Source organism: Alligator sinensis, unplaced genomic scaffold (assembly GCF_000455745.1).
Source record: "Alligator sinensis unplaced genomic scaffold, ASM45574v1 scaffold918_1, whole genome shotgun sequence".
Lineage (NCBI taxonomy): Eukaryota > Metazoa > Chordata > Crocodylia > Alligatoridae > Alligator > Alligator sinensis.
Genome location: NW_005842676.1, coordinates 697,086 through 712,501, shown reverse-complemented (window position 1 = coordinate 712,501; position 15,416 = coordinate 697,086). Strand labels below are relative to the sequence as shown.

The following is a 15,416-nucleotide window of genomic DNA, read 5'->3' as shown; positions in this document are numbered from 1 at the left end:
CTTGACTGAGTTTGCCTGGCTTCAGGAAGATGCTGAACTGAATTTGGTGTGTATTGAGAGCAAGCAGTCTCACCTAGCTTTGTATTATATTGGGCACATCTACACAAGATGCTGACTGTGCAGTAGCTTGATTATACTGAACAGTAGCGTCACGTGGCAAAACCCATGATGTAACGCTACTGCACAGTAGCATTAGCCTACTGTGTAGCAGTGTCACAAAAAAGGCATTCAGTGGTGCTACTGTGCAGTAACTCAGGTTACTGTGTATTTATTTAGTACTTGTTTATACAGTAACCAAGTAACCAAGTAACCAATACGCAGTAGTATCTTGTGTAGACACAGCCACTGTGGTGTTTCAGAATATTAACCTAAACTTGGGAGGCTCTGTGTTTATTGTCTGGATGTACCAAGAGTACTGAGGCATGAATCCTGAGTTTGGAAAGTAGACTGTATACTTTCACACCCCAAAACTTGCTGCTTTTCTTACTCACATAAGCAATTCAACTACTGAGGGCTATTTTATGGTAAAGACAGATGAACACATTATACCAGGGGTGGGCAAAATATGGCCCATGGGCTGGATGTGGCCCACCAGGCCATTCTATTTGGCCTGTGAAGCCCCTAAAAAAATTAGAAAATTTATATTTATCTGCCCCTGGCTGCCTGTCATGCGGCCCATGATGGCTTGCCAAAACTCAGTAAGTGGCCCTCCGCCTGAAATAATTGCCCGCCCCTGCATTATACTGAGCTAAAAGAGTGGAGGGGAGGTATGTGCGTGGGGTCTTACTGTCCATCATCTGATTCCCTGCAATTCTTTGAGGTCCCTGGTAAATGGAAGCTCAACTAGGCAGTTTTCCCCTAAAAGAAACTGCAGATCAATTATTATGTTTTATCTTCCACTTACAGCAGGATAGGAGTGGAGTAGGCAAAAAAAATAGAATAATAATGACCACAAATTATCTGATGTACAATACAATCCTTCCCTAATCCTTTCACCGAGTGTAATGTGTATGTGTGTCCATTCACTTGCTATGTATGCACTGTGGTCTATGGCACAGTATGGAGAAACTGGAATGAACGTTAATGTAGCTAGCTCAATTAAGAAAAGACAAAAAGGAAGGAAATGAAAAAACAGCACGAGCTGCAACAATGCTAAGCTCAGCACCAGCTCATTTATCTTATGTTTGAAAGGATAAATTAGTCCCTCACTGAGCTTTGTCCTGCTCTGACTAGACTACTTTAGATCCCTGAGCTAGCTGGTTTGAAATAGTTCAGATATCTTTATATCAGCCTCCAGCTTCCAGTATGGAAACACCCAAAGAGACTTGAATCCCAGTTCATGAATGTACTGATGTATGTGCATAATGTATAAGCATGTGAGTATTTCCACTGGGCATGTCTACACATGCATTAATATGCTTTTCCTAATGCACATTAAATTTAATACCTCCAATGTGAAGGTATTTATACATGTGTCCAGAAGTGGGGGTGAGGAGGAACTTTAATTAGAGTGGCTTGGAGAGCTTTAGTTAAAACATCCCCACCACCATTTTTCAGCACGGGGATGTTGATACATGTGACACTGAAGTCTGCTAAAGTCCAGTAATTACCACACCCCAGCAGACTTGATTAATTGAGTCTGCTCCGATGCGCTGAGATTACAACATGATGGAGTAGCCTTGCTGCATGTGCATTAGCTTTGAGATACTAAATAAATGTGCATTAGGCTGCCCTAAAGTGCAGTAGTCTATTTTATTGTGCATTAGTGTATTAGCATGTTTTTTTACACAATGCTTTAATGCACAGTAAAATAGGATACCGCGCGGTAAAGCTCATGTGTAGATGCACCCACTGGGCATGTCCAGACGAGCCCACACATGCTTCTTGCAGCATCCCAAGCACCTTTGAGACAGCCATTGGGGGGCCTGGGGGAGTGGGGGGGGCTGGGTGAGGCAGCCATCGGGGGGGCTGCGGCAGCAATTGGGGGATTGCAGCCATGGGGGGGCCGGGGGGAGTGGGGGGGGCTGGGTGAGGCATCCATCGGGGGGGCGGCAGGAGCCGGCAAGGGATGGGGCCAGGCGGAACAGCAATCGTGGGGGCTGGGGGAGCAAGCAGGGTGAGGCGGTGCATGTGGACCCTGGAGGAGAGCCACAGCCCCCGTTGCGGGGCTGAGGCCCCTGAGGGGGAGAAGTAGCCCCTGTGGGGGGGTCATAGCCCCTGCTGGGGGGCTCTAACCCCTGTGTGGGGGGGCATAGCCCCTGTGGGGGGCAGCAAAATATATATTCATGCATTCATGAAACATGTATTTAGGGTTCACTTTAATATTACGATAGCAACACTCATAGTTTTCCACATTGCTTTAACACTGTAGATATATCAATAAAACATTGCCCATCTGATCACTGTCTCTCCGTCTCACTCTCTCTCTCTCTTTATAGTGGACTTTTGTTTTAATTGTGGAGGAACATGGATTTTGGGGTATTTTACAGAGTGACTGTGAGATTTTTTTATCAGGGATTTTTCAGTTTTCCAATAGGGAACACTAAAATTCCTGCTAGGGAGGCCAGTGGCAGGACCCTGCTTGCTCAGAGCTGGTACCTTGGATCCAGCTGGCTGTGACTGACCTTGTGGCCAACTGGGGCCAGGAGGACATGCTTTGACAGTTCAAAGCAGGTCACCAAACCCAGAACATCTTCTGGGCAATAACTGCCCACATGGCCAGGCAGGGGACACACATGGCAGTAGTGCCGCACAAAGGCCAACTCTGTAGCCATAGCCCACTGGCAGCTGGCCCAGAGGGGCAGATGCCTCATCCAGGTCTGACAAGTGCACAGCAGGTCACAACCAGGCAGCAGCTCCCACTGCCAGACTGCTGCAGTGGGTAGAGAGTGCAGGGAACTCTCAGGGCTGCTTCAGCAGTCCACCTGGCACAAGAGGTAGTGTCCCCAGGTACCAATTGGCCTGGCCCTAGAAGCTCCTGAGAGTGAGTAGCCCTGAGCTTCTTGCCAAGACAGCTTTTTGTACTGATGGGGCCAGGACAGGGCAGCTTTTTATATTGCTGGGGACAGCACAGGTGCAGGCCTCGGGCTCTAGCTTCCCCTGGCTGCAGATCCGGGAGGAGCCAGGCAGGGTTATTTTGCCCCAAGTGGCACAATTTGTTCCACAACAAAGTGCATGTCCGAGCACATGCACCAATGCAAAAAGCCCTGGCTCAAATTTGCACTGCTTCTATATGAGATGCTGCAAGTGCATGTGCTTGCATGTGTGGATGCACCCACTGATGCTAAAAAGACAACATTTAAGTGACTTTTATAAATGGATCTCTAAATAGGACTTCTTTATGAGAGTAAGATGGACTGGACAAATTCAACAAAGAGTGGTTACTTCTACAAAACCTCTATCATGTTCCATTCATTTTCAGAAATTCATTTTATCCTCTATTTTTTACCCCTTATATATAAAAAGCGTGTGTATGGTTAAACATGCAAGCAAAAATATACAAAACAGTCTGAAAAATTAATGGGTTGACTTAAATGTATAACTTTTCACTTTAATAAACCTAGATTTACTTCTTAATTCGATTTAACTAGATTTAACCTAAATTTACTTCTTAACTGCCCTCCCTCCACCCCCCAAATTTAAGGAAATGCTTTGATTTCTAAGCCATAACATTTTTTGCTTTTAAAAATGTAATTTTTTTGTGTATGATTTAGGCTGGATATTCAGTTTAATCTGACTTCAGGTTCCCTTCAGACAGTACAAATATTTCCTTCTTAGTGGATGTATGTGACAGACAGAATATGTGGTGTTGGCTATATCAGTTAATAATATGCAATGCCACTCTGAAAATAAATGTTTAAAATCATGGTATGGAGGATATCAAAGTATCTTAGTTTATGGTAAGCTTTGTAAGACACATGTTTTGTAAGTCATTTTTTATGTGAATAGTAATCAAATCAGCATGACACCACATAAAAGCCTTAGTTTATCTTTCCTGGGGACAAGGGAGAACTTCAGAGATATGGCACACTAGTCACCATAAGCAAAAGGAATATACAAAAAGAAGAGAAAGTCTTTGCCAGGAAGAACTTTAATCAAACACTCACTTAGTTGATGAATTAAATCTTACGTGTTCTATTTAAGCATTTCCTCCTGGTACACTAGATATCATCTTTACTAGAGAGAAAATCCTGCTGTTATTAGTAGTGTCTCATACAATGAAAACTGTACCGTTTTAATCTAGGTTTTCCCATAGAAACTTCAGGTAGATTTAATATTTACAGTGGCAATGTTAATGAAAGTAAAGGGCATGTTCTTTTTTAGATAAACAGACTATCTATGTAATCTTTTATGGATCAGTTGTGGCTAATGCACATTAGAAGCTAAAAAGAGCTATAGCTATCTACAAGTGAAAGAATATTTTTGCTTCATCCAGAATCTGAACTGTGCATTCATAAGATAACTTAACAAAAAACCTCTCAAAACCTACTGGACCTAGCCAGCAAAAAAGAGGGATTCAGAGTTTGAATGAGGCTAATATCTGATTATCTACAGTTTATTGCAGGGGTGTGAAATTTTTGGCCCCACTGGCAGGACAAGTGGTCCATGGTTGGTTTCTTTGAGAAGTCAGCACGTGGGGTTGGGCTCCATGCATTTGGATCAGGTCCTCCACCCCTGAGCTACCCTGCCCTGTCTCCACATGCCCTGATTGGCCCCAGGAGCCCAGATAGGCCCCCCTCTCTGGCCCAGACCCATACATCATGATCAGGCCCTGAGTCACCCTGGGCTGTCCCCATGTGCCCTAACTGGGCCCTGTGCTGCCTGGCCTGGCCTCATGCATCCTGATCAGGCCCCATGCTTTCCTGGCTCCATGAATGAGAAACCCCAGCCCTGCATTGCCTTGGTCCAGCCCCATACACCTGGATCAGGCAACGTGCCTCTGGTCCCACACACCTGATCTAGTGCACTATCCAGCCCACTGGGTTCCCCACAGTATGGAAATCTGGCAGCAGGGGAATGGCAATAAATGCTGCTGCTGTTCCCCCTCTGCCAAACTTCTGGATTCATAGGGACTCATAAGAGCAAGATGATATTGTTCCACAGGCTGAATCTGTTTTGCAGGCTGGGGATCATGCACCCCTGGCTATTCTCAATGGGTATGTCTAGATGAACATGGATGTGCAGTATGCAGCACCACAGACCTGTCTGCAGCACTGCACACCACACATGTCGCTCATGCAGGCATTCCCCGCATTACTACTTTGCAGTATGGGGGTGTTTTTTTGACCCTGGGAGATCCTGGGGTCAAAAAAAACCTGCACCTAAAAAAAAGCAGGCCAGTGCACATGGTGGAAGTGTGTGCCACTCAAAACCAGAGCCTGGCTGACCAGAGCCACACTCTAGCTGCCAGCCACACTCCCTGCTGCAGGATTGCTGTGGTTGCAGATCCCAGAGGCCCCCAGAAACCCAGGTAAGGCTGCGGGGGCCAGCACAGTTGCTGACCCCAGCCTCCCCTACTCCACCCAGAGCAACATGTCATGTACCAGAACATGTGTGGCACAGGCGTTCCCCAAAGACAAGTAGTAGCAGAAACAAGTTCCCACTCATGGGGACCATGCCCAATGAGTCTACAGCTACTCCTTGCTTAACGTTGTAGTTACATTCTTGAAAAATGTGACTTTAAGTGAAATGACGTTAAGAGCATCCAATTACGTCACAGTAGTTACCTACTAGCAGGCGGCAGCCAAATAACATTATGACTGAACATTGCGCAACTTTAAATGAGTATGTTCTCTAATATATCAGCAACGTAATAATGGAACAATGTTAACCGGGACAATGTGAAGTGAGGAGTACCTGTATTTAAATGATAAGGTTTACTTGGGAGAGTGAACATTTGTAGGACTGGGGTTTTAAGCCCAAATGCACCACAAAAAACTTTAAAAAGCAGTTAACCTCAAGCACAGGTATACTACCGCTGTCCACGAGGGGGCTATTTATATGGTTGAGGTTGGCAAAGCACTTGGGTATATGCTTAACTTGAGTACTATTTTGAGTATTATTTTGAATACTATTAGGTATATGCTTAACTTGAGTATTATTTTGCACAACCTTAAAAAATGAACATGTATTTCCTCCAGCTTTATTAAACTCTCTCTCAAAGTATTATATTATTTAACATTTGTATACAACTTAACATTAACTAGGTAGCATAAACTTTATTTAAAATGCAGTTTTTTTCTGAAATGACCGTCTTTAAAAAGATATTTTGGCAGTCTATATTTATCATGTCTCAGTGACATTTAAATCAAGGTGATAAACCTGCAAGTTAGAAGATTTTTCCCCCAAGTGCCACTGCTCAAACCCTTCCTAGAATTCCCCACAAACCAAGCTATATTCTTTCTTGTTGTAACATCCCATCAGTAAAGAAGGTTCTGTGGGTCAGTTACATTCATAGGCCACACGCCACACATGGTGTGGATACTTGGTTCCCTGGGGACACCTTGCGCCGCTGCTAGTTGTCTCTGGAGAACACCTGTGGCACGCATGCTCTGATGCAAGGCAAGTTACCCTGGGTGGGGTAGGGGAAGCTGGGGCCAGCACTGGGATGGCCCCAGCAGCCTTACCTGGGGTCCTCCTGGGGCTGCAGCAGTGGCAATTCTGCTGCACAGAGCCAGGTTGGCAGCCACAGCATGGCTCTGGGCAGCTCAGCTCTGCTTTTGAGCAGTGCATGCTGCCCAAGTGTGAGCTGCTCTGCTTTTTCTATCCATGGGGTTTTTTTGATCCCTGGATATTCAGAGGTCAAAAACCCCCTCCATGCTGCTCCCTTGTAGCACGGAGAACAACTAAATGTGTGGTGTATGGCACACATACTGCATGGCTGTGCTCATCTGGATACGGCTATACAGCTTGGTAAGTTCTCAGATATCTCCCCTTAACCATACCTTACCAATGGTACTATTTTATATTTTGTATTCAGCAATATGTGAAAGAGTGATTTCTGCCAGATTTGGAACAGCAATTGTAACTTAGTTAAGTTTTCCATCAATATTAAGTATTCTGAAGAATTTAAGAAGGACTTAACAAAGATAGGGAGAAGGCCAAAAGAACAACAAGGTGACATTCAGCATCAACCAGGACAGGATAATGCACATTTAAAAGAGCAATTTGCTTTAGTTGAGGCATGTAACTATATCGGAGCTTCTGTGTAATAAGTTATGAACACAGTATGTTGAACTGCTTATTCAATACTGTCTGTATGAAAACATTCAGTTTAATAATGGGGTTTTGAGGAAAAACAAGCAGAGAGAAACAACCTCTCAAAACAAGCCACACCTTGATAAACATGTTTTACACATGTTTAAGAGTAATGTCCAATCAGTGAAAATCCAACCTCTTGGCTGCAGTCAGTTTACAGAACTAGATGTGATCAGTTTCTGGCTGAGGCCTGTGAACCAGAAACCTAAAGGAACCCTCCCCCCACCCCTTCCTCCCATGAAAGGGAAGAGAGGGTAATTACACATGGGGATCAGACTGGCAAGCTGATGGCCAGCAGCCCCATGCCAAGTTTATGAGTAGGGGAATTGTTAAATTCTACCTGAGAATAATAAAAGCACAAAGGGGCTCGGTGCTAGAAGAGCTGTTCTGAAACAGACCAGGAAGAGGACAGCTAGGCTTGTAATCAAGAAAGAAATTTCATCGGAAGTAGAGAGAAAAGAGCTAGGCATTATAACTACAGCTGGCATTCACTAATGGACAAATGCAGGATACTGGACAGCAGGATATGGACCATTAGTCTGTTGTGGCATGACAATTCCTACCCACAGCTTGAGCGAGTGGAAATGCATATTTTTATAAGGCAGCACAGAAAAATGGATAAATAAATAGAAGAGAAGTTAAAGAAGGGCTATGATCTGAAATCTGCCATTTACTTATTTGTGTTGTTAATATATATGATGGGGTGTTTTATATAGATTCAGTTGACTTTAAGTCATGTTCTCAGAACTGTGTTAGCTCTGCAATGCCAATGGTGGGAAAATGTCATGGAAATGTACTTTTATCACTGGTATAAGCAGACATGACTCTGATACTACAAAGAAAGCATATTTGAAGTTTAATCCTACCAGTCATGGGGGATGTAAGGCATTTTGCACTTCAAGAAGCCTCCTATACCTCACAGTATTGAACTGTCACTGAGTAAAATAATGCTGTTTCATGAAAGTTACTTTTCAGAGTAGAGCTACCATTAAAAAAAAAGAAAAGAAAGAAAATCAGTTGGGTCATGCAATTTGCAAAAATCAGTGATCCTCTACTCTGCTCATAAATCAAAAAACATCCTATTCCTAAGCAGTCACTGAAGATATTTAACTTGCTCAAAATTCAGACTGAAAAAAATAGTCTTAAATTGTGCCCTGAATCCCATCAAACTCTTGAAGGACCATCCTGGGAAATGAGTTCCAAAAGAAAAGACCCTCAAGCTGAGCTCATCCTGCTGCAGGTCTTGAAAAACAAAATTACAGCCAATGACAACATGAACACACTGGTAGGTCTCCAATGAGATGGAAGTCATTAGCCCAAGTAAACAGTCTGTCCTGTGTGAAAGAGACTGAAGCTCGGGGTGCATTTAGATATAGGTACTTTGTGAGGTAAATAACCCTAAATTCTTTATTAAAAGGCAATACGTTATGTGATTTTTTTTAGGAATGAAAGAAAATGAGAAAGTCCAAATACTTCCCATGTGGTTTTACTGCTGTGGTTGTATAAATAAAGACAAATTGATGTATGGTTGGTTCTCCTTTAATGACTCAATCCTGATGTCATTGAAATAAATGGCAAAACAGAAACAGAATTGGTCTCAAAAAACGAAATCTATAATACACTCCTGTCTAGAATTAGTTTAAAGCTAGAAAAGGTTTGGGAGGATTTTTCTTCTTCTTACCAGCAAAGGTTAAATACAATGGGTGTTTGACTTCACCAAGGCCTTTCAAAATCCAAATTCTCAAAAAAGTCAAATGGTCAGCTCATAGAACCACAACATTAGAGTTGGAAGGGACCTCAGGAGGTCATCTAGCCCAACCCCCTGCTCAAACCAAGACCTATATAACTGTATAATCTCAGCTAAGGCTTTGTCTACCTGGGTCTTAAAAACCTCTAAGGATGGAGATTCCACCACCTCTCTGAGTAACCTGTTCAAGTGCTTTACTATTCTTCTAGTAAGGAAGTGTATCCTCATATCTAAGCTAAACTTCCCTTGCTGCCACATGAGACTACTGCTCCCTCCTTGTTCTGCCATCTGCCTCTACTGAGGACACTCTAGCTCCACCCTCTTTTGAATGCCCCTTCATTTAGTTGAAGGCTGCTATTAAATCCCCCCTCAGTCGTGTCTTCTTCATACTAAATAAGACCAGCCTCTCCTCATAAGTCATGTTCCCCAACCCTCTAACCATTTCCATTGAACTTTGCTGGACCCTCTCCAATTTATCTACATCCTTTCTGTAGTGGGTGGGGGAGCAAAATTGGAGACAGTACTCCAGATGTTGACTCACTAGTGCCTCATAGAGGGAAATAATCATTTCCCTTTATTTGCTGGTAACACACCTACTAATGAAGCCCACTGTGCTGTTAGTTTTCTTCACAACAAGGGCACACATATTCAGTTAGCTCATATTCAGCTTATTGTCCTCTGTAACCCCCAGGTGCTTTTCTGCAGACCTGCTGCCCAACCAGTTGGTCCCCAGCTTGTGCATGGGATTATTCCATCCTAAATGCAGGACTTTGCACTTGCCCTTACTGAATTTCATGAGATTTCATTCGGTCCAATCCTCCAACTTGTCTAGGTCTCTCTGAATCCTAGCTTCATTTCACACATCCTTTCTGAACATGGAATATAGTCTTCAGACTGGTGATGATCAAGTGTAGTTTCCATTAGTAATGTCACTCTACCCTTCATAGGACTTAAAATAAGAGAATGATGGTCTGACTGATCTATCAAGTCCTTTTCACTTCTAACATCTAGGATTTAAGCACAATCCCTATCCTGATACAAACCCATCAAAACTAGTGCCTTGTTCACTTTCGGAGGCTTGAAGTCCTTAGTTTGTACAAATAAGTACTATCAGTATTTACTGAGTTAACCCTTTACTCCTGGCAATTTTTTCTCATGCCTAACTGGAACTGGCAACAATGTATTCTCGGGAAAATTATAGTGGAATCTCACTCATTGAGGCAAGGACAATTCTCACTCTGTGATTTGCACAGCAGTTGTTGGGGATCTTCCTTCCTATCAGCAAGATTTACCAGTGAATTTACTATAGCTCAATAGCAGATATGCTGATTACAACTGAAAGAACACAATAAACAAAATAAAACAAACCTTCTCCTTCCCCTTACCTCTCCCTATTCCCCTTCTCATTTCCCTTTCCCTTCTTTTTCTGTCCTATTTAGAAAATATATAGTTACTTTTCATGGTTCACTAGTGTGAATTACTCTGATGTTGTAAATTGTGACCATGTCACTAAGCAGAGATCTACTTTCTCTCAAATCACTTGTGTGCAAATATGCTGCACCTCAAGGACAACTCATAAATGAACAAATATTTTTAAACAGAGTATTTTTAAATAAACACCATGTAACTGAGGGGGCAAAGACAGCTGCACATTTTGTGCTCATCCGTGGGCTCATTTTCATGAACCAGGAATTTGTCAAATTGAACAGTAACTGTTGAAAGAGACAGAGAGCAAAGGCATGGCTGCATCCGGGCCGTTTTAGGCACAAAAGACACAATGACTTCATTACGAGGCTATCAACTCAGAAACATCCCCCTTCCACCATTTCTTCCCACCTTTTCGTAGTACTTGACCTCGTAGTCCAAGATGATCCCGTTAGGATGTTCAGGTTCTTGCCAAGATAGAGACACGCTATTCCTGGATGTCCGGTCCTTCCTAATTATTGTGATGGGGGATGGAGCTGCAAGGAAAGGGAGGCGGGGGAGGAGGGAGAGAAAAGCAAATGGAGTTTATCACTGTTCTAATCCTTGGCAAGAAGGTATTGTTTCCATTTAAAAGACTCCTGAGTATAGGTCTGGCCCTGTATCAACACTCAGCAGCTGGATTATAGTCCTGGTACACATGGCTTGAAGCGTACTGGCCTGAAGGAAAATGAGCTGAGACTTTCTGTTACTTGTGGACTAGTGGCAAGAAAGCAGATGTTTTCAATCTGCTACTATAATGTAAGCAATGAAATACATTTGATATATTAAAAAAGAACAAAACAACAGTACTACCTATTTGTTATAACGTTTGCGCATTATTATTACCAGACACTGCAGATCATTGATAATACTCTCATATGCAAGAATACAACAGGACTGGAATACATTACATACAAGGAGTCCCCTGGTATCCATAGTTAATAATAATCATCAGTATACTGCAGAATACATCCTTTTTATGACATTATTCAGTAAGGTTTCCCCTAATGTAACTTGTTCCCTCCTACATGGCATTTCCTTTATAATGTTTCTTTGGGAAAAAAAATCTAAAGGGTAAAATATATGCAATTAAATTTTAGTTCTGATATACACTGATCAAAGGTATAGGTGGCAAAAGACAGCATGCCACTAACAAGTGAAATGAAAAAAGTACTGGAGGTCCTGAAACTCTCATCTCAAATTTTCAAGCATAAAGCAGTTCATAGTATGCTTCATGTTGCTTACCCAAACTGGGGATGAAATCCAGGACCCACTGCAGGCTACAGTAAAATTTCCATTGGCTATGATTCCCTTCCAAATGTCCATTTTTTGAGGTGAACATAATTAATGATGAGCCAGCTCAGCACTTAACTAATTACCAATAAACAGTAAGATAGAAATCAGGTGCATTTGTGCAGTTCACATTATGACATCCTAATAAAAATGTATCAGCTGATCTGAACAATTAGAGCCTACACCACCTCCCACTGTAGCTGTAGAGTTCTACTGTGAAATCACAACCCTCCCACACACTGCTGCTCGACCAAATGCCAATGTTAGAACAGCCCTGGCCATGTGTCACTAACCACATTCAAGATGGAGAAGTATGCTGGCCACACACTGGGAGCTCACCAAATTGGGGCTGGGCTACTTTTTGGCATTTAATGGAGTGGGGCAAGTGGGCACGATGTGTTCTTACAGTGGTATGGCCTGATGTTGTCAGAGTCAGTACTGATATGCCCTCAGGATTTCAGCTGAATTTATGATAGTGTTAAGATTTGTTAGGTTCAGCTATCATCTGTTGCCGTGCACTAGAACAGCATTGCTATATTTGGGTTTCCAGCACTGCGGGAACACTTCTAAATGCCAGAAAAATGTTTTAATTAAAATAAATTAGAAACTTATTTCTATTCATATTTGGTTTTGTTAAGTGTCTTTAAAACACAAACCTTGTAATGTCAAGACTTATATGTAAATGTTGACAGTCTCTCTCTTAATAGATCAGTGAGCTGAGAAAAATATAAACACTCCTACTAAATTTATATACACTTCCTATAGACAGTGGTTCAAACTGATTCCCGTTTATCTGCAATACCCTCCCTTAATAACATTTAAATTTCAGGAATCTGCTCTCCATGTTCAAATCTAAGTCAATGTTTATCTGTAAGTTAGACTGTTGAAACTGGGTGTTTTGGGGAGTCTACCTTAATTTACCTTATGCTCATTACATATACAAGTCCCTTACAGTTGCTGAAAAGCATTAAGCAAGGTATATAGGATAGAGGTGTAATGGATATCCTTTAGTAATTTCACACTTACTAAAGTACAGACCACTGCTACAGCCAAGATACCAAAGTGATTATCCAGTTGGCCTGTTCTAGTACAGTAAGTCCTGTGTTAAGTCATCTCCCCCTGTGTGCTGCATTTATGCCCTTGTAAGTCATTTTTATGTCTTTTCAAGTCACACCATTTCTCATTTTTTGTATCTGAACACCCTATCACGTCTTATGCCTCAACAGGAGCACTTCCCATTAAGATAAAATTCATAAATATTTTATGTATAATTAATAAATGATTAACAGAAATAGTTATTTCCTCTAATACATTATGTTGAGATGTACTACAGCATATTCTCCAGACAGGTTTAAATAATCTTAGTCATTCCACTGTCCAGGCAATTTATAACTGCTTTCTTATTAGTTATTTTAAACTCATTTATGAAGATCTCTACAGCTGCGCAAATAACATAGATTACATTGGTGCATCAGAAATGTACTTATCATACATTTACTAATAACAGGGCAAATCTACATGTGCATTTTAATGTGCAGTAGACTATTTTACTAGGCATTAGCAAAACTAATTTACTACTCTAGTAAAAAAGTTACATTATGCTAATGTGCTAATGAACAGTAAAATAGTCTACTGAACATGAAGCGTCACTACTGTCATTTACCTCTTCTGTGCCATGGCCAGGTGGCAAGGAGAAGCAGTCATGATGGTAGAGGAGGCCACTTCCTAGTGGTGCCAGTCCAATTTGGACCCAATTTGTGTCATTCTGGCCCACCATTGGAAAAAAAAACATTGCCAACTTTGGTTTAATCAGTTTGAGATCAAGGTATTTAAATGATGACCCAAACTGTCCTTGTTTAGGGAAGAAAAAGTTTGAAGTGAATACAAGGGGCAATTTACTTCAAAGTAAAAGGAAAAATGTGCTGCATATTTTCTTTATGACCTCTGGTTGGTTTTATTTGAATTAGGTTTCTTGTTAAATATCAAACATTTTTGTAGAGCTTTCAATGTTTTTGTGTACTTGTGACTGCTGTACGTTTTCACAATAATAATATCTGCCTTCAACAAACATTTAATGGGAAAGAGCCTGGGGTGTGGGAGAAATTTCCATGAGGATCTTTTCAAAGAGAACCGCTATTCTCATTCTGCTGGGCAGGACAGGTTTGTCAGATATTGAATGGACCGCCCCCAAACTGGTAGAAAGTCAGGGCTATGTATAAAGTCTATATTTACATGAGAAAGGCCTGAAGGTAAAGCAGTATTAGTGAAGGGTCATCTACACTATGGAATGAAATTGTCCTGAATAGGGATGGACTTCGGTACAGCTTAAATGTTTTCTTGAACTAAGGAATTACTTTGGCTGGATTGACAAGTATTCAAGAAATGAACATAGGTCTGAATTTGTATGGTAATATGTCAGTTATCTTTTTCCAAATTTTCCCAATAAATTTTACTAAATCAAGAAAAAAATAGTAGCGTTTGAAATGATCCTTTTCATCAAATGGCCTTTACTATTTCCTCATACTTCTTTTGCACCCAAGGGGCTATTTCTCTTCTTGATTACAGTGATGCAAAATGCAGTCAGAACTACTTAAGTCAGCAGGCCTATATAAATGTAAAACCAATTGTTTCTGATACGAAAATGAGAATTAGTGACAGGAGAATCTGGTTCAAGGGAGAAGCCAACGTCCGTTTTCTAAAAAGCACGTCATATTCTAATATAGCCAATCACTCCTTCATTTACCTGGAAGGGCTAGGGTATAATATATAAAAGACGAACAAGGGGAGAAGTAATATTTTGTGATAAATGACAGCATTGACTTTCAGAATCTTTAACTTTAACACTGACAATAATAAGAATAACGTCAGATTGAAGAGCGAGGTAAGCGTATGCACAGGACCTGCAGAGAACTACTTAAAATTAGACATATGCATATGCATGTGCATGTACATATATTTGGATTTGACTTTCTTTATAGTGCTTAGGCAGAATATGCAATATTGGAAGATTCTGAATGCTCCCACTGGTAATTCTAGTGCTTTGTACTACAGTTTATATTGTCTTATATCAGCAACATTAGCTTCCTCACAATCTGGGTGGCTTTTTATTTAACAATCTCATTGCACATTTCCATACATAATTAACCTTTTCCCCTTACCAAGAAGGGAAGATGTACGTTCTCTATAGCTACAAGGAATGCATTAAGAGACATATTTGTCCATCAAATGTTTGTTATTTGTACATGCATAGCATTGCTGGTTCTGACTGGTGTAAGCAGTTAACATTCACCGTCAGAGCTCCCTAAGGGTACCAGGGGAAATTTACTTTGTGCATTCAGTGCTGTTAGGTAGCATTTAGGGCAGCTGGGGATGTGGATGTTGAAAAGTAACAAATGCAGTGATCCAGGAAGCTTAGGATCACATGTGTAAAACCCTACTCACTCAGAACTGTTAAAGGTGCAAGAAAATAACATGAAGGGTCTAGCAGAAAGGACAATAAAACTCTACCAAAATTGATTTCCCAGAGAAACTGACTCTATCAGACCATTCGTTTTCCTCCAGTTTAATAGCAGCTGTATATAAATCTCCTTATTGACTTTTTTGTTATTCTGTGGTTATTGTTTTCATATGTGACTGGGTTTCAGATACAGATACT

At 41.4% G+C, this 15,416-nt stretch overlaps 1 protein-coding gene across 1 annotated transcript in view; it reads right to left on the bottom strand.

Moving 5' to 3' along the window:
• EPHA3 (EPH receptor A3) overlaps positions 1-15,416 on the bottom strand; it is a 352,724-nt gene that overhangs the window by 95,929 nt on the left and 241,379 nt on the right. Inside the window, exon 6 of the mRNA XM_006033907.2 lies at positions 10,841-10,965. Coding sequence (XP_006033969.1) covers positions 10,841-10,965 — 125 coding nt within the window. The remainder of the gene's footprint in view (positions 1-10,840; positions 10,966-15,416) is intronic.